At 42.8% G+C, this 27,941-nt stretch overlaps 1 protein-coding gene across 3 annotated transcripts in view; it reads left to right on the top strand.

The window, feature by feature from the left end:
• smad10a (SMAD family member 10a) overlaps window positions 1–27,876 on the top strand; it is a 122,363-nt gene extending 94,487 nt beyond the window's left edge. For 2 of the 3 annotated variants that reach the window (XM_080442200.1, XM_080442201.1), the window contains 6 exons: window positions 1,694–1,795; window positions 3,498–3,551; window positions 4,760–4,943; window positions 13,818–13,986; window positions 15,702–15,840; window positions 18,966–27,876. In XM_080442200.1, the coding sequence (XP_080298326.1) occupies window positions 1,694–1,795; window positions 3,498–3,551; window positions 4,760–4,943; window positions 13,818–13,986; window positions 15,702–15,840; window positions 18,966–19,177 (860 nt within the window). In that variant the 3' untranslated portion in view covers window positions 19,178–27,876. The remainder of the gene's footprint in view (window positions 1–1,693; window positions 1,796–3,497; window positions 3,552–4,759; window positions 4,944–13,817; window positions 13,987–15,701; window positions 15,841–18,965) is intronic. The other variant, XR_013934049.1, reaches the window with a different exon arrangement.
• Window positions 27,877–27,941: the final 65 nt, after the last annotated feature.

A 27,941-nucleotide genomic window follows, 5' to 3' on the forward strand; every position in this document is an offset into this window, starting at 1 on the left:
CAGACAGACAGACAGACACACACACACACACACAGACAGACAGACAGACAGACAGACAGACAGGGGTGGTATCAGTGTTATATTTGGGTCCTTACATGGGATGGTATCAGTGTGAGTTACACAACATAACACAATACAACACAACACACACCCACAGTGAGTTACACTACTACACACCTGACACACACCCACAGTGAGTTACACTAATACACACCTAACACACACCCACAGTGAGTTACACTACTACACAACTAACACACAACCACAGTGAGTTACACTACTACACACCTAACACACACTCACAGTGAGTCACACAACACTGCTACACACACACACACACACACACACACACACACACACACACACACACACACACACACACACACACACACACACACACACACACACACACACAGCCAACAGACTGCGTTCCACAGTGAGTCACACAACACTGCTACACACACACACACACACACACACACACACACACACACACACACACACAGACAGACAGACAGACAGACAGACAGACAGACAGACAGACAGACAGACAGACAGACAGACAGACTGGGGTGGTATCAGTGTTATATTTGGGTCCTTACATGGGATGGTATCAGTGTGAGTTACACAACATAACACAATACAACACAACACACACCCACAGTGAGTTACACTACTACACACCTGACACACACCCACAGTGAGTTACACTAATACACACCTAACACACACCCACAGTGAGTTACACTACTACACAACTAACACACAACCACAGTGAGTTACACTACTACACACCTAACACACACTCACAGTGAGTTACACTACTACACAGTGAGTCACACACACACACACACACACACACACACACACACACACACACACACACACACACACACACACACACACACACACACACACACACACACACACACACCCAGCCAACAGACTGCGTTCCACAGTGAGTCACACAACACTGCTACACACACACACACACACACACACACACACACACACACACACACACACACACACACACTCACACACACACACACACACACACACACACACACACACACACACACACACACACACACACACACACACACACACACACACACACACACACAGCCAACAGACTGCGTTCCACAGTGAGTCACACAACACTGCTACACACACACACACACACACACACACACACACACACACACAGACAGACAGACAGACAGACAGACAGACAGACAGACAGACAGACAGACAGACAGACAGACAGACAGACAGACAGACAGACAGACAGACAGACAGACAGACAGACAGACAGACAGACAGACAGACAGACAGACAGGGGTGGTATCAGTGTTATATTTGGGTCCTTACATGGGATGGTATCAGTGTTATATTTGGGTCCTTACATGGGATGGTATCAGTGTTATATTTGGGTCCTTACATGGGGCGGTATCAGTGTTATATTGAGGTCCTTACATGGGGTGGTATCAGTGTTATATTTAGGTCCTTACATGGGGTGGTATCAGTGTTATATTGAGGTCCTTACATGGGGTGGTATCAGTGTTATATTGAGGTCCTTACATGGGGCGGTATCAGTGTTCTATTGAGGTCCTTACATGGGGCGATATCAGTGTTATATTGACAGATTACTGGACTCATTGTAACTGTATGATGTGTTTGTGTAACGTAGCCACGTGGACAGGCAGTAGCACGGCCTCCTATACTCCTGTAGGACCCCAGCAGAACGGAAGGAATCACCAGCAACCTCCACTCCACCATCCCAACCACTTCTGTAAGATTATATACCTATCATAGTGCATACATTATAGTTTATATAACCCTACTATACCATCCTAACCACTTCTGTAAGATTATATACCTATTATACTGTATACAACTATACATTATAATTTATATAACTCTACTATACCATCCTAACCACTTCTGTAAGATTATTTACCTATTATACTGTATACATTATATATACCTCCACTATACCATCCTAAGCACTTCTGTGAGATTATATACCTATTATATATACATTATAATTTATATACCTCCACTATACCATCCTTACCACTTCTGTAAGATTATATACCTATTATGCTGTATATACATCCTATATTAAAATTGCCTAGCGGGTCAACCGACAGTGGGCGGACGGTGGGTGGACGTCACAAACGTAAAATGCGGACTTGTGAGGGGCACTGTTGTTCCGATCCTCACCAAACTTGGTCTGCAATCCGAATAGCCACACCAGGGACCACGTGTGCACAGGCACACTTGTGTTCCTATTGGCTGGGGTTTAAACAGCCATAACTCCAGTTTCCAGCATGCTAAAGGCCCCAAACTTGGTAGGTGCTCTTAGACGGCCAATAGGGACAGGCTGTAATTGATTAAGCCCCGCCCCCTCTTGTATTCCAATTGGCTGGGCTTTAAACAGCCATAACTCCTGTCCCCAGCATGCTAAACGCCCCGAACTAGGTAGGTGCTCTTGGACGGTCAATAAGGACAGGCTGTAATTGATTAAGCCAGCCCCCTCTGTTTTCCTATTGGCTAAGGTTTAAATAGCCATAACTCCTGTTATGGCTGTTCGGGGTGTGGAGTTCAATGGTGCAGCCCGGAAGTGGATCTGTTCACTTCCGGTTTTACCAGGAAGTGGTCGTAGACCTATACCTCCCGAACACAAGGTCGCACAGGTATGACAGTGGACATGGGTGCTGCAAGTGCATCTCTGCTTGGCAGCAGTGTTATATCAGTGTTTAACACTTCAAATGGCCATACTTTGGTCACCATTGCTCTACAGCGCAACATAGGACTAGGTTTGAAGGCTGTGTAGCGGCCTGAAAATCTAGTAAATAATATATACCTCCACTATACCAGTGTTTCCCAAATACTGGGACAAAGTACAAGTTCACACGTTTACAACTTTTAAATTAATATTATTTCAAAATATTTTATTAAAGAAAAAAAGACATTTCAAGACATTTTCTCCAGAATTTCATAAATAAAATAAAAAAGTAGTAAGAAGTAGTGACAATAACCGATCTACGTGTGACACGTTGCGACACGCGCCACGTGTCGCATCGCAACAATAGCGATTTTATAGATCGGCTATTTTCACTAGTTTGGGTCTCAAGCTAAAAAGTTTGGGAACCAGTGCACTATACCATGCAAACCAGTTAATAAATATCAAACATATCCAAAGGAAATGCATGCATTTAATTCAGCGTGACCAGAAGCAGGGATAAAACATATCCCCACCGGACTTAAAAAATAATGAACCAGAGGGTGGATATCAGAAGTAGAGGCATGGATTAATCCCCCCCCCCCCCCAGCAAATGCAACACTTTGTACTTTTTTTTCCTATTTACAGTTATGAATAATGAGAGCCTCATGGTTGGAGTTCAGCAGTAAAAGGCATGTTGAAAGTTTATTAAAAAGATGAAGTGAAATGTGTTGCTAATTCATGTCCTTTTCTGGTTGCCTTTCAGGGTCACAACACCATGGATCAAACTCATTCCCTCCTCCTGTATCCAACCACCCTGGTTAGAAATAATCTATTTATACATACATTCTGGTACAACTGTATACAACCACCCTGGTTAGAATGAATCTTATCTACAAATACTTTATGTTACAACTGTACACAACCACAGTTCACCCAACTCATTTTCAGGCCTGATCAGGCTGAAACCTTGCCCAAATGTGGTACGACATAGATTTGTCATAGGTGACTGACATCATAGATGTGTGGTCACATGAACAGGCACATTGAAGAGACACTCTCTTCCCACTCAATTTGTTGAGTGGGAAGAGATTGTATCAATACCTTGTACATGGACATGGTCTAATGTACTTTAGACCATGTTTTCTTGAGCTGTTGTGAAGCAATGTTAAAGATGCGTATTGGACTTGCAATGAATTTATACTATTGACCACATCACATGAACGCATTCTTACCATCTGATGAGGATACAGTATGGATGAAATCTAGCAGTGTCCATTACTCCATTCCGATATAGGGCAGTGGATAGTCCAAAGGACGGATTTCCCCTCAGTAATCAATAAAGCTCTGATCAAAAATTATCTGATCTTTTTACCTCGGCGAGGTGAGCGAGCAATTATTCAGTAGAAAGGGCTTAAATAATATCATATCCAAGTTTTATTATCCTTTGGGTGCGTCGCGATTTTGACGAGTGATGACGTTTTTAGTCTGACCTTAGATGTTTCCGGTTGCCTACTATGGTCTTAAATGGGGCGTGGAACAATGCATAGGATCTCAACAGGGGCGTGCTTGTGGGTTACAAACAAAAAAGAGATACACCTGTGATCTGCACAAATCAAGTCTCTGCACGCCCTTTCATGAATCACATGTCAAAATTGTCTTATGCAATATACACAACCCTGTACGCCCAAATAATGTTGGAAATTTACGACAAGGTTAGTGAATGAGGCCTAATGTCTTTTAAAAAAACTGTACAGCAAGTGTTAAAATGTAGTTTGTCTGTGGTCACACACACCAGTTTCATGCATATGTCATATCTGCTTTGCTACTTACACAAACAAAATTTGGTTGAAAAGACACAAATACATAAAAAGCTTAGCTTACAAAAAGAAAACAAAGACACACAGGGAAGACATCCACACATTGTAACTACATCAGGTGGTAGAGTAGTGATGTCAGCTCCATTGACACTGCATCTTTAAGATGAGGGATTGAATGATGTTGTTGTTTTTTTCTGGACCTTTGCAGGTCCAGAGTTCTGGTGCTCCATCTCCTACTTTGAGATGGACGTGCAGGTGGGGGAGATGTTCAAGGTTCCGGCCAGCTGTCCCGTGGTGACTGTGGACGGCTACGTGGACCCCTCTGGAGGGGACCGCTTCTGTCTGGGCCAGCTCAGTAACGTGCACCGCACCGACGCCAGCGAGAGAGCCAGGTCCATCCTCTCCTCTTATTCACTTATTGAATGTCTTTCTCAAACCTCTTGTCATGTCAAGGACCCCCAGTTTGAAATGCATTAACCCATTTAGACCTGAGGCCGATTATACGAATCAAAAACAAAAAACAAGCTATTTTTGAATAGCCAAAGTATAAAATGACACAGATGCTTTCCCGGTTTTTATGGGTTAAATCAGTGGTTCCCATTCTAAAGTCAGAGCTGCCAAGTCTCACCCTTTGAGAGTGAGAGTCACGCAATTTAACCTGTTCTCACGCCACACTTGCCATTTCTCACGCTTTTTTCCCCCTCTCAGAGCAAAAAAAAAAAACGGCAACCGGGTGGAAAACGGAACGTTCGTCCTTAAACACACTGCCCCATTTTTTTTGCGGACCGTGGCCGCCGGATTAGACCGGGGTGAGGGTGTTTTAGGACTACGGTTGAACCGTCGTCCTTAAACACCCTCGCATTGACGACACGCAGCCCCAAAACACACTCACCCCCATTTTTTTCGCCAACCGAGCCCGCCGGATATACCCGGGGCGAGCGTGTTTTGGGACGAGGCGTATTTGTATTCCATCACCGCCACCAGCCAACATAGTGATTTAATTCACTGGCTTGTTTACAAGTCGAATTTGGGGAAAGAAAATTATCAGGAGCTCAAAAACATAATGAAATCTGTGCAAAAGCTATCTATGCAAAAGCTGTTAAGTGTGCAGATTTAAGCCTCCTTCCGGCTGACGTGTAGACCCTGGGCTCTCCGACTGAAGTGCAGACCCTGGACTCCCTGGCTGACGTGTAGACCCTGGGCTCTCCGACTGAAGTGCAGACCCTGGACTCTCCGGCTGGCGTGCAGACCCTGGGCTCGCCGGCTGAAGTGCAGACCCTGGGCTCTCCGACTGAAGTGCAGACCCTGGGCTCTCCGGCTGACGTGCAGACCCTGGACTCTCTGGCTGGCGTGCAGACCCTGGGCTCGCCGGCTGAAGTGCAGGCCTGGAACTTGCTGGCTGACTCCCTGGCTGGAGCGCAGGACTGGAACTTGCTGGCTGGACTGCTGGATTAGCAGGTTCAATGACATAGCTTGTGTCGACCTCGCTCCCACACCATTGAAGTAGGCCAGCATACTGCTCATCTTCATCCGCACTGTCATCCTCTCTGTCAGGATGCTCTTCCTCCTCTTGTACTTTTGCTTGACTCCTTGTCTTTTGGCTCTTCAGGGTTTCCCCCTTTGCTGTGGCGTCTGGTGTCATGTCAGCTTCCAGTGGTAAGTAATCGCAAGGTAGGAGCAGATTACGATGCAGTATCCTTGTTCTTCCCTTCCCCAGCTCAGGCCTTACTTCATATATTGGAGCATTTTCCCCAAGTTGTCGGACAACTGTATGGATGCTTTCTTCCCAGTAACTCCGAAGCTTGCCTGGCCCTCCACGTGGGGTCAAGTTCTTAACCAGCACTTGGTCACCACGCTGTAGTTCTGAACACCTTACTTTGCTGTCATAGTACTTCTTATTCCTCTCTGAGGCCTTCTGTGCATGCTCTCTCGCAATACGATGTGCTTCTTGTATTGTGCTTGATGTACTCACTACGACTTGCTATACCTGGTTCAGAGTTCAGGTTGAAGAGCATGTCGACTGGTAATCTTGGGGACCGACCGTAAAGAAGTTGGAATGGTGAGAATCCCATCACCTCGCAGCGGGTGCAGTTATAAGCATACAACAGTTTGTTGAGTGACTCTTTCCAATTTGACTTCTGACACTCGGTCAGTGTTTTCAACATCTGCAATAAAGTCAGATTAAATCGCTCCACTTGGCCATTCCCCTGGGGATGGTAAGGAGTTGTTCTTGATCCGACAATGCCACTGTACTTCTGAAGCTGAGTAAAGAGCTGGTTTTCAAACTCGCCTCCTTGGTCATGATGAATCCGAGACGGAAAACCAAACTTCAGTGCATAGTCATTGAAAATCCGGTCAGCGACAGTTTTACCAGACTTATTGGTAGTAGCATATGCCTGTGCGAATCGGGTGAAGTGATTGATGATCACCAGGATATACTCGTATCCGCCCCTTGCATCTGTCCAAGTGAAGGTCAATAGAGATAAGTTCGAATGGTTGGGTGGTTACAATGCTCATGAGTGGTGCTCTCGTCTCACGCGATGGTTTCTTTTGCTTAAGGAAAGTGCATGCTCTTAGAACATATTGTTCAATATCTTGCTGCATGTAAGGCCAAAAGAAACGATCACCAACCAATGTTAGTGTGCGGTCAGTGCCCTGATGACCCATTTCGTTGTGCAACTCTCTTAGAACCGTGCTCTTGTACTGATCAGGCAAAACCAGTTGCGTTCTGTGTGCAGTCTTCCTACGAAGGATGCCATCCTCGTCCAGGCTGAGCTTCTCCCATTCTCGCAAGAGACACCTTGTTAGCATGTTCATTGTTCTTATGTCTCGATATGATGGTTTTATTCCTGACTGTTTATACTTCATGACCACACCAATGTGTTTGTCATCTTCCTGTGCCTTTCGAACCTCTGTTTTGGGAAGTGGTGTGATTGACTTCGGCCCTGAATTTAGGTCTACTGGGGGGTACTGGACTGATACTGCCATTGCCCAGGGTGTGTCGTCTTGAACCCCCACAGCTTGTACTGTTGCTCCCACAGAGTCAGATGACATTTCTTCAGTGCACTCCCTCATAGTCGCCTCCATGTCCACAGGCATCCGTGATAGACTGTCAGCATCGATGTTCTCTTTACCCGGGCGGTACCGGATAGTGAAGTGGAAGTCGTTGCATTCAACTTTGCAGTCGACAAGACATACGTCAGGGGATTGTTGTCGCTAAACACAGTGAAGGTTGGTGCGTAGTACAGATAGTCCCGAAACTTCTCTGTGATGGCCCACTTTAAAGCAAGGAATTCCAGTTTCCCAGAATGGAGGTTGTAGTTCTTTTCTGACGTGTTCAAGGTCCGTGAGCCGTAGGCGATCACACGAAGTTTCCCCATCTGTTGCTGATACAGTACTGCTCCCAAGCCTTGGTTGGATGCATCAATGTGCAGAATAAATGGTTTTGAGAACTCTGGGAACCCGAGCACAGGTGGCTGTACCAGGTACTCGATCAACTGTTCCAGCACACCCTGGTGTTTGTCTGACCATGTGATGGTTTTGTTGGAGGGTACCCCGTTGTTTCTCTTGTTCTTTGTCTTCATTCTGCCCTTGCCACATACACTGTTGTCACCGTCAGTGGGGCCTTTTAGCAGGTCATAGAGAGGACTGGCGAGACGGGAGAAATCTTTTATGTATTGCCTGTAGTAGCTCAGAAGTCCCAAAATCCTTCTGAGCTCTCCTACCGTTGCAGGTGCCTTCTCCTTTAATGCAGTTACTGCCACTCTGTCGGCTGGATCCATCTGACTCCCTTCTGCTGACACGACTCTGCCCAAGTAGCGAACTTTGTTCTTGAAGATATCGCACTTACTGGGTTTCAATTTTATGCCATAGCTTCTCAGTTGTTGCAGTACTCTCCTCACATCATCGATATGGTTTTCAAAGGTCTTACTGAATACTAACGTGTCATCAAGGTATGGCACACAAATGTCATCCCTTAACCCCTCCAGACACTCCTCCATGCAGCGTTGGAATGCTGCGGGTGCATTCATAAGACCGAATGGGATTCTGACCCATTCATACAATCCCCAGGGTGTTATGAAGGCGGTCATGGGTTTACTGTCTTTCGCCATGAACCCCTGGTGGTAGGCTTTTCCTTGATCTAACAGGGAGAACCATGCATTACCCCCCAGGTTGTTCATGATATCTTGGACCCTTGGAATGGGCTGGCGATCAGGCCATGTCTCTCTGTTCAGATCTCGATAATCTATACACAGCCTTAAACTGCCATCTTTTTTTCTGACACACACGATGGGCGAAGCGTAAGGGGATTTAGACTTCTCCACCCAGCCCTGGGCAATCAAATCATGCAGATAGTCCTTCATCTCTTGGTACAGGGGTTTGGGCACAGACAGATAAGAACGTGCAACAGGTTCACTGTCCTTTAAGGTGATAGTCAACTGTAGGTTCTCGATGCGGCCAATGTCATCCTCTGTTCTTGAGAAGGAGTGACATTCCTCCCGCAGCATCTGTTTAGCTACCTCTTGCTTGTGTGTGTCCAGGTGGCCCAATTCAACTGGGGGATCCCATACATCATGAGTGCCATACTCATCCTTCGTCCCCTCTTCTCCGAGCGGCGTGACAGTGGCAATCATGGCTGTGTCTGTGTCTTTTCGCCCTGTCATTGGAATGACTGTCTTTATTGCTTGTACTGTGCCTAACACAGTCCTCCCTGGCAGTGTGATGTCATGGTTTGCTATGTTCACCACGTCAAGTCTAATGTAGGGGAAGGCACCCTCTTCAAGTTTCACCAAGGTCTCGCACAGTTCAAGACCCTCTAGCCATTGTGGGTTCACCTCCGGTTCGAAGATAGTGTCTTCTTTCACTGGTGACATTTGCACACAACAGTTGACCTGCACCATGCTACGTTCTGGTATGGTGATTCTCTCTTTGGTGGTTCTCACTTGATGCTCATAGGTGTCTTCAGCGCTCACTATCTTGATGAAAGCATTAACTTGACTTTTCTTGAGGCTAGGAAGCGCTTTTTTTACAGTTCGGTACAACTGTCTGCTACCCCGCCCTCTGGGTTGTGCATCATGCTGCTTCACTATATGTTCAATGACATTGAAGCCAATTATGGGGTGACACAGTTGGCTACCGCTCATCACCAGTGCTGGAATAACTAGCTCCTTAATATCAGCGCCCCCTGAGGCTAATTTGAAAGTCAACTCCACCCAACCTATGTATGGCATGCCCGTTCCGTTGGCAGCTACTAACAGCAGGGTGTCTGGTGCATCTATTACTTCACTTACATTTCTTACTGGGGCTCCAGGTAAGTACTCATCTTTCCACTGCTCATCAATAATGCTCACTTGAGAGCCAGTGTCCCATAGTGCTTGAGTTTTCTGTCCCTGTAAGTAGCAGTGAACGAGGCATTGCTTTCCGACTAATTCTGTTATGGTGGAATGCTGGTTCTCTTGACAATGGGCCACCGTCATGGTGGGGGATAAACATGGCTGTTCATTAGGTGTTTGCGCCTTGCAGGTCTTCCGGTGTATCGGACAGTGATTCATTTGACAGTCTTTTGTGCAATAATATTCTACTTTACATTTTCAACATTGTCTCAATATAGGGTCTGTTCTCACAAGGCCACAGTTCGCACATTGTTGGGGCATTTTGGTGTTGTCGGTTACTCCCTGCCCCGTGCCGTGGGGGTAACCCGTTCCCTTTTACTAGACCCTCTCTGAATGGATTGGCTCTGGTTTTGTGGAGATTCTTTGCTGCGTTGGACCTCTGATGTGAGTTGCCTGTACAGCTCAGTGGCCCCTTTCTCCTGATAATGGAAGCGTAATATTCGTCTCAGCGTAGGTAATGATAGGTCAGGACTGCCCTCCAGATAGCTGCGAAGCTGTAGTCCTGGCACAATAGCTCTTATCACTGCATTAACAATTTCCAGCTCCAGGCAGCCTATACTCAGTCCATTTTCAATCTGTCGGGCCAGGCTCGAGAAGGTGAGTCTGTCCTTTTGGCCGAGTTCTCCTATTTGACCAGTGATTTTAAACTCCTTGCGCCAAACTGGGGTGGGCACATGCATCTGTGTGTTCTGAGGTGTCAGAGGGTTTATCTGTACTATGTTTACGTCACCTTTGTTCTCCTTACGACTAACAAGTGCTTCCATTTCACTTTTTTTCTCATCTAGCAACTGCTGCAGCACCTGTAGTTCCTTCTGAATTCTCTGTTGTTCTTCCTCTTGTGCCGTTGCGGTGGCTTTTCCAACATTAAGTTTGGAAACAGCACTGACTGTAGTCAGTTCACGTATTTTATCATTCAAGCACAAGAGCTCTGACAATCCATTATCCTCTAGATCCTTCACTCCTTCTCGTTCCAGATATTGTACAATGTGACTAATAAGAGACATTTGAGTCTTACTTGTTATGGCCTCCCGTTTCGGTCCCGAAATGTGGAGGAAGTCACATATCTCGATCAGCTGATTTTTGGTCAGTTTGCATAGTTCCTTGCTAATAGTGTCTTGCAATTCTTCAATATTTGCCACCGTAGCGGAGGGGGGAATATTGCTGTGGTGGGGCTTGGCTGATGCTGGCCTGACTTTGCTGCCACCCTCAGGTGCACACTCTACTCCGTCAGTCTCTCTCCCAACTCCTGCACAAGAATGCCTCCTCCAGTTGCTACTCTGGGTTGGTTAATAAGAGTTGAATGTTGATGGGGTGAAATATCTGCCTGGCATAGAGATGTTCCTCCCAACACTCATCTCAGTAGTGTCTCCAAGATGTAAATCCCCTTTACCTTGAATAAAGGGAAAAGATAGTAAATAAAGGGACAGTTAGGACAACCACTTGCTTTGGCTCCATTTACTGTAATAATCACATATATTGTACATTCTTGTTTTTCATTCAGAGTAGATGACAGAATATCACATTTCCCTCTCACAGTGCTGCCCAGAATACAAATGTCAATTATATCAGTATACTGTACACAACAGGTAAATGGTCCATTAATATATAACATGACCACAATGTACTACTGACTCTTCATTAATGCACTTTCTTTCACTCACTCACGCACGCGGGCACGCACGCGCGCACCACGCACGTTAAACATAATCTGCAATTGCTGCAAACTATTCAGAGATATAGTGTTGTAACCTTATGACCACTATTTACTCTCATGAAGGTCCATTACACATTTGAAACACATAGAACCACACATTTCTTCTTCATTTCGCATCACCAGCTGTGCTAGCGAGCTGTTGCTAATAGTTAGCTTTGTGTGCTATCGCCACGGCCACATTGCCTTCTAATCACAACATAAACCTCCAAAACATTCCCATTATGCCTTATTCCAAATGGCAAAATAATACACATACGTTCCTACCTAAATACCATCAATTTGGTGAAAACACACTTTACCTTGAATAAAGGGAAAAGATAGTAAATAAAGGGACAGTTAGGACAACCACTTGCTTTGGCTCCATTTACTGTAATAATGACGGAGCCTAGCATCTCCTATATGCTAATGCAGGCAGGAGCAATCGATCCCTCATTCAGACCATATAAGGCACAAGGGTAGGAACAGATGGGAACGTGACATAGTATTGCATTAGCGCCCCCTGTATTCAGACACGAGCAATCAATCCCTCATTCAGCCCATATAAAGAAAGAGGCACGAGGGTGATAAAACAAGGGAACAATAAAGATATAAAGATTGTGTTTCTGGAATATCCAATCTGTTACATCTGCCCCGCACAAACTCGGCCAGATCCACTCAGGCCCAGTTTCACAGCAATACTGAGTACACTTACAATATGCTTTGTACTGATTTTCTACTGTTTCTAACGTTAATCACCCTGTAACTCAACCACTTCGGAGCTGCTTTTAGCCTTAGATGCATATTTTTTTTATTACCATAGAAGTGCAAGAATTGTTATAAAAAATGCTGGTTAGGCTTATCAGATATAATTATAGCAGTGTTAACAGCGAGCATTCTTGTATCTATTACAGAATAGTATTAACTTGGTATTGAAGACACAAACTGTATTGAAGATTCAAGATTTTGCTGTGCTATGATGCGCAATTTGAATACTAATGAAGTACTCAATTCAGTGACCTACGTTCAATGAAGTGAATGGCAGGTCGTTGAAATGTGTGAATTCCTTCGCCAGTAGCCATTAATTATCACCTCAAGAACAATAGCCAGTTAGCCACACACATGATGAGCCATCAACTCAGTTAGACTAGTCAGACCACATTCTTGCTGTTTGTAATGTATTATTCAAGTACATAATGAAGTTGACCAAAGTTTCTCAGCTGCATTATATTTGTTATTCATGTCTATATGTCCTCTGAAACAAAGGGGTTTATAGTGAGAACTTACTTAAGCTGCTTTATAAATAAAGCACTTTGAAACTGAAGATGATGGCCAATGTTGATGATAATTGATAACAAAATATATAATATTATATACAAAATTATTATATTATTATATAAAAATTAAATAAGCCCCCCCTGCAACGTTTCCTTTTTGCCACACATATACACATCATAGAGTAATTTTTTTGTACCGAATTAACCGAATTAAAGTAATAAAAACCGGAAATAAAAGGGGAATAACCGCGGAAAAAAACGCGAAATAAAAGGGGAACAACCGCGAAAAACCGCAACCGTACATTGCAGGTTGCATAGAAATTTATAATTTATAATTAGTAAAAGTGTGTTGCAGGTTACATATACTCAGTGGTGTAAAGTAACTAAGTACATTTATTCAAGTACAATTTTTAGGTGCTTTTACTTTACTGGAGTATTTCCAATTGTCTATACTTTTACTTCTACTCTACTACATCTCAGAGGCAAATATTGTACTTTTACTCTACTACAATTATTTGAAAACTTTAGTTACTAGTTACTTTGCAGATATACATTATTACATTATAAAACATACATTAACCACTTTAGCCCTATTTTATACCCAGGCTATTTGAAAATAGCTGATCTACAAGCTCACAACGTGTCGCATCGTGAGGCGTTGTGAGCTTGTAGATCTGCTATTTTCAAACATTTTAGTACTTTTACTTTTGGTACTTTAAGTACATTTTGATACCAATACTTTTGTACTTTTACTCAAGTCAATTTTGAATTCCGGACTTTTAGTTGTAACAGAGTACTTCTACATTGCAGTATTGATACTTTTACTTAAGTAAAATATTTGAGTACTTTTTCCACCACTGCATATACTGTAGGTAAAACGTATAACTAGTAAAATGTGTGTTGCAGGTTACATATAGGTAAAGGCGTGCAGCTGGAGTGTCGTGGGGAGGGAGACGTCTGGATGCGTTGTATGAGCGACCATGCAGTGTTTGTACAGAGCTACTACCTGGACAGGGAGGCTGGCCGAGCGCCTGGTGACGCCGTGCACAAAATCTACCCCGGAGCTTATATCAAGGCGAGTCCCACCGTTTGATCCATGTGTTCATGTTCCACTTAACCCATTAAGACCGGGAACGCAGCTGTGTCATTTTAAGATTTCTTTGGCTATTCAAAAATAGCAGATATACAAGCTCATAGCGCGGCACCGAGTGCAGCGCTATGAGCTTGTAGATCTGCTATTTTTTTTAAATCGTGAAAATGTGTGCAAATCTTTCAATATATATATACATTTTTAACTGAAATCTTTCCTTCTGGGGGTGGAACAAAATATTTTGAGATTTTTCTTGACATGAAAAGAGTTTAAGAACCAGAGGATGACAGAAGTGACACGTTTACACAACAAGGTGTCGGCCGATCCTTAAACGGTATTTCATTGCATTAAATCAAAAAAATCAAATATGACATAAACCCTAACCTCCCTATTCTGGCCATCTCAAAATACACGGACATTCGAGTGAGGAAAATGTGTTTAATTATTGGATACTGCAGCAGACCATCTCCTCCTCGGGGTGATTTAGAGCGTTTGATCTGCTCGTATTCTAATAATGTAAACTAAATAGGCAGTGTCAATGGTCTGAGAGTGAAGGCTGAAACTTGATTAAACTGGAAGAGTTAGGTCAATGAGCTATATACAGTATCTCTGAATAACAGTGATCAAAGCTGCTGAATCAGTTCTTTTTCAAATTACATCTTTATAAACATTTATCTAATCTAATGGTTTGTTTGACCAGAATGGAACAGAGCCGTCATTAGCATAATTGGTAACGCCTGTGAAGGAAGTAAGGAAGAGGCCAAATTTCTTCCCAATATGACGTGCATAGAGCCTTACATGACATCTGAGCTCTGTTACCAGTGATCTAGCTATGTAACATGCTGTGTAGATGACATCGCTTCAAAAAGGCACTTCAGTGATCATTCTCAAGTCGAACCTGATCGATTCCTCTGTCCTCATATCTAATCCTCGTGCCCTTGCTCGGAGGCGGGTCTAAGGTACGAGGAAACGCAGTGGTGGAAAGTAACTAAGTACATTTACTTAAGTACAGGTTTGAGGTACTTTTACTTTACTGGAGTATTTCCAATTGTTTATACTTTTACTTTTACTCCACTACATCTCAGAGTCAAATATTGTACTTTTACCCCACTATTATTAGAAAACTTAGGTTACTAGTTACTTTGTAGATTTTGATTATTATTACAAAACATAATTAACCACTTCAACCCATACAGTTCGGCCATTTGAAAATAGCCAATCTACAAACTCACAATGCTTTGCGATGCGACGCATTGTGAGCTTGTTGATCTGCTATTTTCAAAAGATTTTTATACATTTTATACATTTGAAAACTTGTGAAAAAAATCTGCATAATGAGTACTTTCTACTTTTGGTACTTTAAGTACATTTTGATACCAATACTTTTGTACTTTTGCTCAAGTACATTTTTAATTCCGGGATTTTTACTTGTAACAGAGTATTTCTACATTGCAGTATTGATACTTTTACTTACAGTAAGTAAAGAATTTGAGTACTTTTTCCACCACTAAGGAAACGACACGGAGCGGAGGAGGACGTGAGGATGGAAGTTTTAAGTATTGGGATCAGGCTAATGGTTCTTCCTCCAGGTGTTTGACCTGTGACATCATCAGTGTGTGTGTGTGTGTGTGTGTGTGTGTGTGTGTGTGTGTGTGTGTGTGTGTGTGTGTGTGTGTGTGTGTGCGTGGTTGATTCTCCAGGTGTTTGACTTGCGGCAGTGTCACAGACAGATGCAGCAGCAGGCAGCTACAGCGCAGGCAGCAGCAGCGGCCCAGGCGGCTGCAGTAGCGGGCAACATTCCCGGGCCAGGCAGTGTGGGCGGAATCGCACCTGCAGTCAGTAAGTGTTTTCCATATCAGTACGGGTGCACGGGTGCTCCATTCAGCTCGTCCCAGAGCCAAGTGAAAGAGTAAAAAACAGGGTTCCCAGATTGCCCTCAAGATGACTTGTTTTCTATCAGTGACTATCAGAATACTACTTCTATCAGAATTGTCTGTTGTTGTCACATTCCTTTATGGTGAATGAAGAACCTAAGAATAAGAGGAAAAAGTAGAAAATACTCGATTAATTAAAAATAATATGTTTAATTGCCTAGAGGGTATTTGGGCGGGCGGACCGACGGTGGACATCACAAACGCAACCGCCATCGGAATAGCCACACCAGGGGCCATGTGTGGCCCGCAGGCACAAAATCCGCACCAATCTTGGCACAAACGTTGTTCAGGGCTCTGCCATGACAATAGTCAGACCGGTGGTCTGACTATTGTCAAGGGGCCACATCAGGGGTCCCTCCTAGTGGGATCCCAAACGAACCTGAATCTTCCGATCCGAATAAACTGATCCACGCAAACAGAACATAAACTTTAGCGTAAAACAACAAACAATAGTCGGGTCTGCCATGACAATAGTCACACCAGAGCCCACGTGTGGGCTCTGGTGTGACTATTGTCCTCCTCCTCCTCTTCATCCTCTTCCTCCTCACCCTCTTCGGCGTCTGCGTCAGCGTCGGCGTCAGTGTCTTGTTCCTTGTTTTTCTCCTCCTCTTCTTTTCGCTATATAGTATTAGTGGTGTGGGCCACTAAGGTTGGACGATATATGGCGAATATATTTGCAATCGGCGATTGCAAATATGTCTCTTTATCAGCTACTGTATGTTTGAGAGCAAAGCCTTGTGTATGGCGACTATCGAAAGAAACGTCTTTGGTCACAGAGGCTAAATCGTGGAAACGTTTACCTGCAAACGTGCAACAAACACTGTTCAGTGGACGGCCATTCAAATTTTCACACCAGGGACCCCGGGTTCACCAAGCACACTTTTGCTCCAATCCTCACCAAACTTGGCACACATGCTGTTCAGGGGTCTGCCATGACAATAGTCACACCAAAAATTGCATATATATATATGGGGTACTTCAGCAGTGTCATAGCAGTGTCACAGTGTCTGACATTTAAAATGGCAATAACTTGGTGAAAATTGCTCTGATCAGCGCACGCACTATAGGCCTGGATTTGAAGGTTGCGTAGCGGCCTGAAAATCGAGTAAAAAAATTAACTCCAAAACAATGTTCACAGCGTAATTCCAAGTATTGGATTTGTGATATATTTTTGTTGTTGTATTTTCGGATTCTTCATTGACCATAAAGGAATGTGACAAAACCAAACATTCTCCTTGAATTCAAGGCTTCACGTGGTGTGTAATTGATTAAAAAAAAAGTCATCTTCAGGGGAAGCACTCACAAGTACTTGCACTGTGACGCAGTGTGAGCTAGTAGTATTTTCAGTGAACATATTTAGTGTAGAGCGAAAAGAGGAGGGAGCTATATTGATCCGTTGAATCGGATCAACTAAGGATAGGGTGGTTAAATGAGGTGACGAGGACCTTTGTCAGAATTGTGCCCACCACCATCATCAGATCTGTTAGCAGATCAATTATCAGTCCGGAATGTCACCTACTTTTAACCCATTAAAACCGGGAACACATTTAAAGCAAACATTTTTAACCTCAAATTTTTTATTCTGGGGATTCTATAGCCCTGGTTCAGAGCGTTAGTGAGTTCCCTCTAACGCCCTGGAAGACCCCTCGCTCTGCGCATGTACAAGGAATTCCACTGCCCTGCCAGCGCTCAAGAGTAGTGAAAATAAACTAAACCATTTCGCTACTCACCGAAGCAAAGGCTGTTTTGTGTTGTTGAAAGTCTATAAAATAAAATATGTCAGCGAGACGGAAATTATTTTTATTACTCCACAGTGCCCTCTACAGATTTTGGTTGATGGTAAGCAAATCCTCCAGATCTGTAGAGGGCACTGTGGAGTAATAAAAATAATTTCCGTCTCGCTGACATATTTAATTTTCTGCCCAAAAAGTGTATTTTACAGAGTAGGTGGGGTGCTGAGAGGCCCGCGCATTCAGAGAAATAGACTTTTAACAACACAAAACAGCCTTTGCTTCGGTGAGTAGCGAAATGGTTTAGTTTATTTTCACTACTCTTGAGCGCTGGCAGGGCAGTGGAATTCCTTGTACATGCGCAGAGCGAGGGGTCTTCCAGGGCGTTAGAGGGAACTCACTAACGCTCTGAACCAGGGCTAGGGATTCTACAAATGTCTTCTAAATCCTAACAGTTAAAAAAAACATATGTATCAGTGGTTCTCAAACCTTTTCATGTCAAGGACCCCCAAAATGATATGTATTTAGCCACGGACCCCCATCTCAAAATATTTGTTCAAGGGACCCCCCAGAAGCAATGATTTGAGTTAAAAGTGTGTGTATATATATATATATATATATATATATATATATATAGCAATGATTTGAGTTAAAAGTGTGTGTATATATATATATATATATATATATATATATATATATATATATATATATATATATATATATATATTCAAAGATTTGCACACATTTTCACAATTTTTCCCACTCAAAAATTGCAGATCTACAAGCTCGTAGCACGGCACTCGGTGCCGTGCTATGAGCTTGTATATCTGCTATTTTTGAATAGCCCAAAGAAATCTAAAATGTCGTTCCCGGATTGAATGGGTTAAAGTAACGTTTTAATAAAGGGTTTTTCTTTCTTCCTTTAGTTTTGTTCCAATTGATATTATCACACCTGTTTTTCTAACAGTGCCCTCACCTGAGCAGCCACTTTTATTTGATCAATTTCATCTGATACAGTAGGCTGCGCTCAATGTCTCAATGTCTGGGTGAATTTACATTTAAGTCATTTTTGTTCTGACCTGTAAACAATACTTTGATATCATGTAGGCTACTATAGTAGCCTACATGATATCAAAGCATTGCTCATTCGGTCACACGCTTTGTGTCTGTCTGTCTGTGCGTGCGTGCGTGCGTGCGTGCGTGCGTGCGTGTGAGAGAGAGAGAGACAGAGAGACAGAGTGTGAGAGAACCTGAAAACTTTTTTTTTAAACTTAGTGTGTGTTTTTTCCCCCGCTTACAGGTCTGTCCGCCGCAGCAGGGATCGGCGTGGACGACCTGAGGAGGCTGTGCATCCTGCGTCTGAGTTTCGTCAAGGGCTGGGGGCCCGACTACCCCCGGCAGAGCATCAAGCACACCCCCTGCTGGGTGGAGGTGCACCTGCACCGTGCACTGCAGCTCTTGGATGAGGTGTTGCACACTATGCCTTTAGCAGACCCAGGGCCTGCTAACTGAGTAGCAGTGGTTCTCAAAACTTTTTTTGTTTAATTTCAAGGACCCCCATAACTCTGAGAGTGAACAGATTGGTTCGATTTGTACGCTCTCAGAATTACAGACCTGTAAGGGTCCATTTGGAACCCCCTCAAGGACCCCTGGGGGTCCCTGGACCCCACTTTGAGAACCACTACTGAGTACGATTCATGTTCCAATTCCAATCCGGATCAAAAGGCCCACACGTACCATAAATACTAGCAAATATGCACACAGCTACAACTTTAGGGTATTTTTTGCTACAAGCCAAACACTCGCTCCCGAAAATGTACAAAGAATATTTACACCGCAAATCCTGAACTCAATACACACACACACACACACACACACACACACACACACACACACACACACACACACACACACACACACACACGCACACACACACACGCCAAGAAAATGCATTTAACAATCAGTGTGGACAGCCTAATCACCCATGCTGTCACACACACGCACATGCAGAACACACAACACACACACACACACACACACACACACACACACACACACACACACACACACACACACACACACACACACACACGCATACAACTACTGATGTCTTTGACATAATGTGTCATGCTTTGCAACAGAGAGAGCGAGCTTTCTCCACAATCTGAACACAGAACGGAGGGGAGCTGGTTTTGAATCGATGTGTCCTGAACAAAATGTATCTTTCTCCTCTTCTGTTCTCCTTTCAACTAACATGTTTGTATGCACTGTAGAAACCCAGTTCCCCCATATTATATGCACTTTGGTACTTCTTCACAGCAACATAGACAAAACCCTATGAACACACACACACACACACACACACACACACACACACACACACACACACACACACACACACAGACACACACAGACACACACACACACACACACACACACACACACACACACACACACAGACAGACAGACAGACAGACAGACAGACAGACAGACAGACAGACAGACAGACAGACAGACAGACAGACAGACAGACAGACAGACAGACAGACAGACAGACAGACACAGACAGACAGACAGACAGACACAGACACCCCTATTTAAAGCAACATGAAAATGGTCAAAGCGGCAGAGACAACTGAAATCAAATAACCGAGGGTCCATTCAGATGACAACAACTTGGTTAGCTTAATATACCATGATGACAATAAGAGCTGGCGAGACAATGAGTCTTTCCAGACTCATGAGCCAAATCCCAATACTCAAATTTCTGCCTCTTCGCCGCCTCCATCCTCCAGCGTGACCAGACATCGTCACGCTGTTCATTTACTTTGGGAGGAGCCGAGAGCGAGGAGAGAGGAGCTTGGCAAGCAAGGATCAGCCAGGATACATCAAGTGTATCCTTCATGACTCCTTAGCGGAAGTGTTTTCATGGGAATGCGTGACGTATAAATTCTCTTCCTCCACACCACAGTGATCCAGCTGTGTGACACGTCATAAGTAATCGCTGTCGCTTCAAAATGACACTGACTGAGCAAGGAGCGTTCCCATTCAATAAAGCAAACCTGAGCGATTCCTCCATCCTCTTCTCCCCTCCTTGCCTCCTCGCTCGGAGGAGCTCTGTTAAGGCGGGTGGAGGACGCGAGGATGGAAGTTTGTGTATTGGGTTGGATTGGGCTAAGGGAAGGAGGTCAGTTGATTTCAGTGACTGAATAGTGAACATGTGTTCACAGCAGGTGAAGAAGGCACGGCCCACATGGACCCATACTGAATTCTGTCACCTCTGTGCTTGTATTGTACTCTGCTGTGTGTGGATTTAAAACTCAAACTAGCCGTCATTGTTAGCCTCGTTAGCCTGTTAGCCCTCTTGTAAAATGCTAGAACCACTTTCAACCTAATTTATTTTCTTACCAAAAGATATTTAAAAAAAAAAGCCAAAAACATTCAGCTTTAAAGTAGTGTTGTGGGTATTTGTGATGAAACAGTGCTGCCGTGTATGTAACCAAACCTTTTTGCCATACGGTGAGATCTCGCCAAAGCCAGAATACCTCATGATAACATAAAACTCACAGTTTTTTATCTTCTGATGCTAATCTTTAACGGGTTACACAATCTATACATGAACAGGCTGACGTTAGCAGTGGTGGACAAAGTATATAGGCCTACTCAAGTACATACTCAAGTATTTAAAAATACAAATTAAGAGGTCATTTGTTTTAACATATATCATTACACTGCTGTATTGAAATGTAGACCCCCCCCCAGAAGAAAAAGTTACCTCTTTTTTTTTTATATATATAGTGCAAATAACAGATGTGCAAGCTCACAACACGGCATTCATTTGTATTTTTAGACAAAAGTCAAGAGTAAAACATGTTTTTATTTGAAATGTAAAAAAAGTACTCAAAAAATGTACTTATGTACATTACTCAAGTAAATGCACTTAGTTACTGTCCACCACTGGACGTTAGAATCTTCATGATTGCAGCGCTCTAGTTCTTTAGCTTTAAACTATCAAAAGTGTTTGTTAAAAGGTTTTGTCAAGGCAATCAGGCAGGTACTGAGACACTAGCAAAGTGGTCTGTAATACCTGTCGTGATGACCCTGAATATGTAATTTCACTAAATCACTTCCACATTTCACACCATAGACGTACAGTAATCTACATAGCCACCACATTGGCTACTGGATCATACGTCAACATTGCCACCATATTCGTCCCAGCAATTTTACTCCACTGCAAGAAATATGCCTGAGTCGTGTGCATTTTGGGTTCCTCGAGTTTTATTATTTTTAATTTTAAACATTTTTCATAACCATTACTGTTACTATCTATGTGAGAAATGTTATTTTGGTATGTCTGCTTCAACAGACATACATGCATTATGAGTTATGATGATTTTTATAGTGGAGAGACCTCCTGCTTCAATAGACATACATGCATTAGGAGGCGTGGTTTGCCCAGACCAATACGGCGGCCCGTTAATGCATAGAGCACCGAAGTCTGACGTAATTTACAAATCCTAGGTTTGTCTACCTGGTTCGCGGTTTTCCACCCCCATTCTAATCCCCATAGACGTATTTAATATCGTGTCAAATAAGAACTGTGTTACAAAAATAAATAAACAAATGACCCCACGGTTTTACTCTTATGGATATGAAGCATCAACTGACGGTGAGAAAACGCTAATGTTACTTCCGCCGAATTAGTTACATTTTCGCCAGAAACAGACTGTATCAAATATAAGTGACTGACTATCATAAACGATACAGAACCTCCTCCCTGACAATATCGCCAAGACAGTTTGTTTATTTTTGGACCACAATTCTTATATGAGACGATTCTATGATGACCCAATGTTATTCTCCATAGCGAAATTACTTTACGAACCTGGGGATGAACAAGTGACGTCAGGACTTCTGTACTCTATTGCTCCAGTGACACCCGTAAATACTCCCCTTCCTCAGGGGGCGTGCACCAATTCCCACCAACCAGCATTGGTTTTCAAACGCTGTGTGGAGGCACACTGGTGTTCCATGAGACGAGTCCAGATGTGACAACCACACAATTATTATTGTATACAACTATACAAAACGTTATGAATTATATTCGACTTTACTATATTAGTACTTTGTGCGCACTCATTTCCCAAAACAGAGACACATTATACACGCTAAAAATATATTTGAATTACTTTCAACCTGGTGGCCCTGATTTGGGCAAAAGCTTCCCCCCCCCCCTTAAATAAATAAACAGTGAGTTTGTAGATCAGCTATTTTCGCTATGAATACTGGTGTGCCTTGAGATTTTGACATGCACATAGGTGTTGCACACTAAACGTTTGAAAATCAGTGACATACGGTATGTATTAACATACACATTACATACAGTATTAGCATATGTAGCCTATGTACAAAACAAATTCAAGGAAAATAAATGTACACCAATCAAACCACCAACAGGCCAATTAACAGCATGCGTGTTAAGTTTCTGTTTTCGTGTTGTTGCAGTTCATTTTCACATGTCATATGTTGGCACACCTTCACAACCTTTCACGATCTGTGAGTCACCGTAAGGACAGACAGGAGAGGGGAAAAAGCAGTGATTCTCAACCTGTGGGTCGGGACCTTGATTTTTTCTTTTGGGTGCCCAGATGACAGTGAAGTGACAATTTAATGACTTTTAAGAGCATTTTAATACCTAAAAAATGAAGAAAGAAATGACAAAAGACCATTACTGCATCAAAAGTAATCAACAAACTATACTTTAAAAACTGGTCAAACATTGGCCAAATTGTCAAGTAATATAAGAAAGAGGCAATAATTGTGAAAATAGTTGATCTACAAGCTCACAATGTTGTGAGCTTGTAGATCAGCTATTTTCACAATATTTATCTGTGGAACCAAGTCAAACGAAATGTAATGCCTCAACTCCTACAATTCCAAGTGTTTGTCAGGGTGGAGGGGTCCCTAGTTCAACTATGTTTATTTTGGGGGGTCCCCTGTTCAAATATGATTATTTTGGAGGGTCCCCAGTTCAACTATGATTATTTTGGGAGGTTGCGGCCTGAAAAGGTTGAGAACCACTGCTCCATTGTATGACGGCATCATGCGCCAAAAAGACCTGATATACAAGTGCACAATGCTTGTTTGTGATGCATTGTGAGCGTGTAGGTCTGCTATTTTTGGCTATTTTCTGTCGTACAATGAAGTATAGATCAGGTTTTGACCCCCCTGTACATTTGCAGTTTCCAGTGCCTTTCTGTAGTCTAGGCCAGGCTGTTTAGGGTCAGTGTTGTACTGTATGTCTTCAATATAGGAGTGATTCTCTCTTTGCCATGAGGAATTTACTACTATCGGCTTCATCTTGGCATAGAACAAGCTCTGGAGTGGCATGTTTTCAAAAGGATGAGTTGTCAAATATAAAACAAAAAATATCCCTCCCATCATTGAATCCCAAGTAGAATTAGAATGAATTCATTTTCAGGAGCATATTTTGCTGACATGCGAGCATTGTGGCATCCCTGCAGTGTTGACAAAGTAACTTTAGGAAATTCTGCAAAGAGATTGTTGAGTGGACAAATCAGCGTTGTTATACTTGGATCGCACATTGTTGCCGTGAAAGTGTGTTTTATTTGGAGCCAGGGTTTCTGGGATGACCCAGGTAAAAGGGATTATAACAAAGTGAGTAAACTGTGGTATGGCATCCCATTAAACTGCCATTAACACACATATTAGTGATTTGTGCCTTTAGTTGATGTCAGATGTTCAAATTTACACTATACTAGAGTCTGGTCGATATGTCGGCCATTATTTAACGTTCAGTATCGGCAATTATGCACATTTAAAAAAAATAAAATAATAATAATTACAATCACATCATCTGTAAAATACAATGTCTTTTACACAGACAAAATGGTGCGGTGTGTATTTTCATCATTATTTAAATTATCAATCCATTGATTGTGTTCCACTTTGGATCAATGGAACCTACTGTACGTGGTATACTTTAAGATCTATTGGTATCGCTTTTTAATATTAATATTATATTGTTCAAATCTTAGTGTTTTGCCAATTATTTGGGGAACCACTTGCAAAACCCTCCCCGTCCACCAGTGGGGCCCCGGCCCACAGGTTGAGAATCACTGTACTAGATATGAAGAGCAATCAGGTTGGATCAGCATTGACCCAGCAGTTACTAAATGATCATAAAAACATACATTTTCCAGCTCAGATTATTTGATGACCGTGATTTTCTGAACTGGAACTGAACAACTGGTGACCCGCTATGGCCACTGATGACCCACTATGGCCACTGATGACCCGCTATGGCCACTGATGACCCACTATGGCCACTGGTGACCCGCTATGGCCACTGATGACCCACTATGGCCACTGATGACCCACTATGGCCACTGATGACCCACTATGGCCACTGGACAGGAGTTTAACCCATTTAGACCGGGAAAGAATCTGTGTAATTTTTTGATTTCTTTGGGCTATTCAAAAATAGCGGATCTACAAGCTCATAGCACGGCACTCTGTGCCGCGCTATGAACTTGTATATCTGCTATTTTGGAATAGCCCAAAGAAATCTAAAATTACAGAGATGTGTTCCCAGATTGAATGGGTTAAAGCCACTTGATTTGGACTTTTCATGAAGCGTTCTAATGCTTACAACACATGCTTAGAACAGAAATAAACTGGAAGAGCATAGGATATTTCACTTTCAAACACTTTTGGGGTAATTTTAACGTATACTCTGGCTTTTGTGAGCACCCCAGACAGTTTTTAAGCTGCTTGATTCAGTATTTAGATATTTGACATTTTATTCCTAAACCCCTTGTAACTTCAAAACCCATTGTAACTTCAAACTCCAATTTAACCACTTTAGATTAATTTAAAACACACGTCCCTGTTTCTGATATTGCCCTTCTAATACGTGAGGGGGTTGTGTTTTTTAATGAAAAAGAACACAGTCCCCTCACGCATTAGAAGGACAATATCAGTCACCAGAACCAATGGCGTGTGTTTTCAATGAGTCTGAAAAGGAAGGGGGCGTGTCTGATAAAATGAATATCAAAAGAGAAAAGACGAATATTGAATCAAGCAAATTAAAACTGTCTGAGGCGCTCACAAAAGCCTGAGTAGATGTTAAAATGACCCCAATGACACATTTATTTTTCCCACTGTTGAATATGCACTGATCCGTCTTGTCAGCTTTCCACCCGACAGCAACGGTATAAAACTTTTTACAGCATGGCTGTCGTCGAGAGGCTAGTCGTCCGTCTCTGAGAGTCAGTGTCAGTCTCTTTGTCCGGAGCTAATCTTGCAAACCATTGACTTTATGCACGCTGCCAGTAAGGCCACAGAAGTACCTCCACTAATTTGTTTCACATACAGTACGTTTCATACCATATTATGTAGTTAAATATATTTAACTTCACGCTGAAAACCGTGGCCCAATTTGGAGTCATACGTCACAGCTATGTCATAGTTGACTGATGTCATTGCTGACCAACATCACAGGTTGGTCACATGTCCGAGATCCACACCGTTCCCATGTCGATCTCGAAGTCCAAATGACACATTTATTTATTTGTATTTTTTATATTATTGATGCAAGAACAATAACTTCTATTTCAGCATGCTAACTTTCCAGGAAGAGAAAGTAGTTTCTATAAATGGATTCCCCATCGATGATGTCACAAACACAGGCAGGTTTCTGAACTGTCCACAATCCACCAATGAGACACAGAGTGAGTAGACAGAAATGGTGCTTATAATGGATTGGTGAGGACCAATTATAAGATAAGGTTGATTAACAACAAAGTAACAAGCTGTATAAAGTGTGGAATAAAATACAATCATCAGCACCAACATTCACACCATACAGACATAATAACAGACAAAAATAATTTGTTTCAATGATTCATATTATGGGATATCAGAGTGACTCCAGTTGCCCATCAGTTTGGAAATGTCATCGAAAAAGACAGAGGGGTTACAAATGGAGCCTTACAAGGCTGTAACACTGAGAATGTGCAAATGGGTCTATTTGGTTCCATTTGTACACTCTGAGAGTTATGATGGTCCTTGAAATTAAAAAAAAGTTTGAGAACCACCGGTATAGTAATTGTAGACGTGAAGTCCACATAGCAGCTCTGACAGTGTGATAAAACCCACAGGAAACGGTTCCAAATGTGATGGAACCCATTCCGGTTCCTCAATGTTGGATCCGGTTCCTCCGGTTCCTCTGGCTCCTGATTGCAACCCTGCACACATTCTATATCAGGGCCGGGCAGCATTTCTTTCCAGTGGCCAAGACAGATTGATTTCCAATAATCTATTTACCATGCCACAATACCTGGGTCCTTGCTTCACAACACAATCATTTTCTGTTTTATTTTATTTTATTGTATTTGATCCGCTGTTATGTGTCACTCTGGTGTACTCCGAGGTTACAATGAAAATATGACTTACATAAAAGAATCCACTTCAACTTTATTACAACAAATGTTGCCAGTTGTCCGATATGCTCCACTCCATAGGTCACTGATAACACACATTGCATTATGATTTAAATGTGAACTGCTTCATAATTATTAACATGTAATATTTGCCATTTAAGTACATACCTGCATCAGTGGAATGCAGATCGGTAGGCTATGTACTCAAATGGTACATTTTAATGATCCATGGGCCGTTTCCCATGTGTGTCCTATAGCACTGGTCCTCAATGTCTGGTCCGGGTACATGGTCCATTTGTGTGTGTTTTACGGTCTATTTGATTCCATTTGTACACTCTCAGAATTAAATAAACACTGAGGATTTTACAGTGTTGATTGCGGTCCCAAAGATTTTTTTTCTTTTTTTTATCACATTCACATGGAGGTCTGTAGCCTAATGTATATCAATTTGTGGGTCCTTGAAATAAAAAAAAATTAGAATCACTGCTCTATATTCTGACCCTAAGGCTCTATGCACAGCAGCCATATTGGAAAGAAATTGGGCCTCTTCTTACTTCCTTAACAGGTGTTACCAATAATACTAATTAAGGATCTGTTCCATTCTGGTCAAACAGAGTCAGGGGGCTGATGTTGTGCATGTTGGCTGACTGGAAACACCAGTGAGTCTCAAAGTGTGGTCCAGGGACCCTCATGGTTCCTTGAGGGGGTTCCAACTGGCCCCTTACGGTGTGTAACTCTGAGAGTGTACAAATGGAACCAAAATGGACCTGTTAGGGTCGATGTGGTTCCATTTGTACACTCTCAGAGTT

The sequence above is a fragment of the Gymnoscopelus braueri genome, assembly GCF_963280865.1.
Source record: "Gymnoscopelus braueri genome assembly, chromosome: 11".
Lineage (NCBI taxonomy): Eukaryota > Metazoa > Chordata > Actinopteri > Myctophiformes > Myctophidae > Gymnoscopelus > Gymnoscopelus braueri.